The sequence below is a fragment of the Synchiropus splendidus genome, chromosome 8 (assembly GCF_027744825.2).
Source record: "Synchiropus splendidus isolate RoL2022-P1 chromosome 8, RoL_Sspl_1.0, whole genome shotgun sequence".
Taxonomy (NCBI): Eukaryota; Metazoa; Chordata; class Actinopteri; order Syngnathiformes; family Callionymidae; genus Synchiropus; species Synchiropus splendidus.
In genome coordinates this window covers 7,644,111-7,647,645 of record NC_071341.1, presented here as the reverse complement: position 1 = coordinate 7,647,645, position 3,535 = coordinate 7,644,111, and the positions used below count along the sequence as shown (strand labels likewise).

General features: G+C 40.7%; 1 protein-coding gene across 1 annotated transcript; it reads right to left on the bottom strand.

The window, feature by feature from the left end:
* Positions 1-2,101: 2,101 nt before the first annotated feature.
* LOC128764104 (lysophosphatidic acid receptor 6-like) lies at positions 2,102-3,216 on the bottom strand. The gene is made up of 2 exons (XM_053873557.1): positions 2,356-3,216; positions 2,102-2,302 (listed from the first exon to the last, which is right to left on the bottom strand). The coding sequence occupies exons 1-2, from the start codon at positions 3,214-3,216 to the stop codon at positions 2,102-2,104; spliced, it is 1,062 nt and encodes a 353-aa protein (XP_053729532.1).
* Positions 3,217-3,535: the final 319 nt, after the last annotated feature.

Here is a 3,535-nt window from a genome sequence, read left to right as displayed (position 1 = left end):
GAGTACATGTTACTCTTGTCCAAACCAGGTAGTCCATCAACACTTCTTATGACAGTGAATCGGCTAAACTCTTTTTTTCTGTCTGATACATTCGCTAGCAGCTCATGTCGGAGCTAACCTGTTTGGCTGATTATTCTGTATCTACACTACACTTTAATAAATACAATAAAATGTCAAGTGGACACTGGGACATGCGTTAGTATCTCACACCTAAGACACCCAATAAAAACATAGAATAACTTACAAGTCCAGTTCAAACACTGTCATTTCAGCATCTGAATGTCCTTGGTTCTCTTGCTCTGTCAGATTCACGCTTTCTCTTCTTCACCTCTGCCATGGTTCTAATGAATAGAACAGTTAGATTGACTTATTTACTAGTCACATGAGTGGGCTGTGGCGACCTGACTCTCAGGACCTGCCCCTGGTCGGGTCGCCAAGGGAAAGCTACGTTGTCTTGGGATTCCTTACACTGAGAGCTGGAGACACAGACTAGGCGACTACATGGCGTCAGTCTGTTCAATATGAAACAGAAAATGTATATATATTGTCTTTTGCTGCTTTAAAAATGGATTCTTAAAGATTGAAAAGAGCCTGAATGTACGAGGTGGTGCTTAATTCATTTGCTGGTGTTTAGATTCCAATTACATATTTGTATTAAACCTTGTGACTTTCAGTTATGAAGATCTTAATTGAAGCATTTTGCTTTCTGGTTTTAGATTTGTGGTCGCCGATTCCTTCCAGTCCATTTGTTCCATCGTTCGTCAAACAGTATAAACTGAGCTGATAATGTGAGTTGATGCTTCTTTCCATAATAGATGCCAATATAGTACTGTTGTTCTGGAGTTATGCCACATTTTCACATATGAAGGACATTTTTCACTGGCTGTCGGAAAGACTCTTACAACTACTGGTCTATCCTTACATGTTTCGTGAAACATCCAAGTTACTAGACAGAAAAATAATATGCATATTTTTCCTCAAAGGATTTGTGTTTAGGTCAATAACTGGAAATCATTTTTTAAGTGGAAAAAATGCACACATTCATGAGCTGGTGGATGATTTACATATTCTGTTGGTGGTATAATGAGGCTTCATGAAACAGTGTCCTCTTTTTAGAGCCCACAAGATGGCACTCTGTGTTCTAAAGCTTTGAAAACGCTGTTTCATGTCAGCCTGTCACGACCATGTTCTCTACATTTCCCAGTTATTTGTGAATAATTGGAATAATTGAATTGAATTCTCACACCTATTTCTCTTTTATATATGTTAATTCATTTGTATAAAATAAAGAGTAGATTTTGATATTAGCTCTTATCATGTTGTTGTTTTTATTTTCAGGATTCACTAGCCGAGTTGTCCCTTCTTAACTCTTTGTTAATCTCATTTTCAGGGGGACAGTATTGTTTCTCCATTTCAGTGCCATAACCCTTTCCCCAGCCTCTCACCCTGAACCAACTCATCCAAAACAAATGGCTCACCTTAACCAGGACTCTGAACCAAACTTTCAAATTCAATTATAATGACCCAGTTATTTTGAAGTTTTAATCCTGAAATTGAGGCTTTATCTTGTGAGGACTGGCAAAAGGTCCCCACAAATGGTCCCAAAAGGTACCCACAAGGACGTATGGTTCCAACAATTGGACCCCACAAGTATAGCTATACAAGTTTACAAACACACACACAGAGCGAGAGAGAGAGAGAGAGAGCGAGGGAGAGAGGGAGAAGAAGACATAGGATGCTCTGGTTCTGGATGTGTGGAGCTCATTGGTACAATGCTTTACCACTGCGACCCGTAATAATAACTGAAATATATGGATTCTATTATAATAGTACAACACACATAGGTCATCCAACACTGTCACCAAACCTAATTGAAAACTGAACATGGTGCATCAAGGCATGCAAGTGCGACATCAGAAAGAGCTCAAACAAAGACAAATGTTGCAGTTATTTCAATGTATTATTATTATTATTATTATCATTATTACTATGCAACATTTGGACTCCACTCTTAAGAATTGCTATGGATGTTGATAATTTTGATAAACAATGAAGAAACAGTCGGAAACAATAATTATTCATTTTTATTATTATTCATATTTTATTCAACAAAATGAGGATTTACAACATCAGTGTAGAAGACGGAACAACTCTTCCTGTCTCTCAGGTAGGAACTGATGTTAATTCCAACAATTGGACCCCGTTGAAAAATCACACAGGCAAAAAAAGCTTTCAGAGGGTTGTATGGTGAGCTGCTGAAGATCATGTGGAGAGTGGAGGCTATCAGCACAGGATGTGGTGACTGGTTTTCACAGGGCTGCGTCACTTGAATTTCAACCTAAATGTTTGTGAAACCTCTCTTGCAGGCCGGTCTCTCTTCCAGACTCCGCCAAACGAAAAGTAGTACAACAGTGGATCCACACAGCAGTTGGCACTGGCGAGGCATTCTAAGGGTTTAACCAACGTCTCTTCTGGCAATAAAAGCGCAATGGCCAGCGGCAAAAAAAACACAGTGAACATGATGATGTTCATCAGGAAGTGCATCATAACTTTTACTCTGTTTTTGACCATTTTGGAGTTTTTCAGTCTATACAAAGACCAAGTCACCAAAACCGTGGACACAATGCTGAGCAACAGCAGAAAAAGGAGAAACACCACCTGAAAAATATTTTTGCCTCGATGATGATGATGCTCTTGATTTGCAAAACAGACTATCACATTGGAGCGTTTCAAGTCTCCAAAAAGGTCCACACTCTCCGGGATGCACACGCAGATCAGGAGGACCCAGATGAGTGCTGCTGTTTTCCAAGCGTTGGCCACAGTTCTCAGGTGTCGGGTCTTGAGAGGGAAAACCACGGCCAGCAGACGATCCACACTGATGAGGGTGATGAAGATGCAGCCGTTGAAGAGATTGTAGCGAAAGAGCATCCTGGTGGAGACACAAGCTGCGTTGCCTAGAGGCCAGGTTCCCGTGGCATGGTAGTAGACCCTCAGCGGCAGAGAGACGGTCAGCAGAAGGTCAGAGAGCGCCAGACTGACCATGAAGACGGAACTGGGGGATTTGAGGCTGTGACGGCGACACAGAATCCACAAGGACACAGCATTGAGAAGAAAACCCAGTACCATGATGCATCCATAGAATCCAGCGTACAGCAAATTCTTCTCCTCCACCTGAAAGCCTTGGATGGTGTCGTTGGACATGTTTCTGTCAGGCATGCAGCCGTGCAACTGCAGAAACATTAATGACTGCAAAACCACTGATGTGATGTGGATGCTAGGACAGGAAATAAGTGGAGAGTAGAAAGACTGCGGTTTTTATAGAGAGCATTGAATAAACAGAGTAGTCTCACATAGGACACTGAATTCACTGGTTAACTGCCAGGTAAACGTTTCTTGGAAACAATTAAAGACATTACGGAAACATCTGTAGCTGTAGTAGTATTGCATGTTTTTTTTGTATAAGCATTAATTATTTTTGATATGATTCCATTATTACATCATGTGCATGTGCAATAAACATATTTCAGACACTTCT

Coding starts and splice junctions, on each gene's coding strand:
- LOC128764104 (XM_053873557.1), bottom strand. CDS start 3,216: ATGCCTGACAGAAACATGTCCAACGACACCATCCAAGGCTTTCAGGTG. Junction 2,303..2,355: donor GAGACCGGCCTGCAAGAGAG/GTTTCACAAACA, acceptor TGTGAAAACCAG/TCACCACATCCTGTGCTGAT.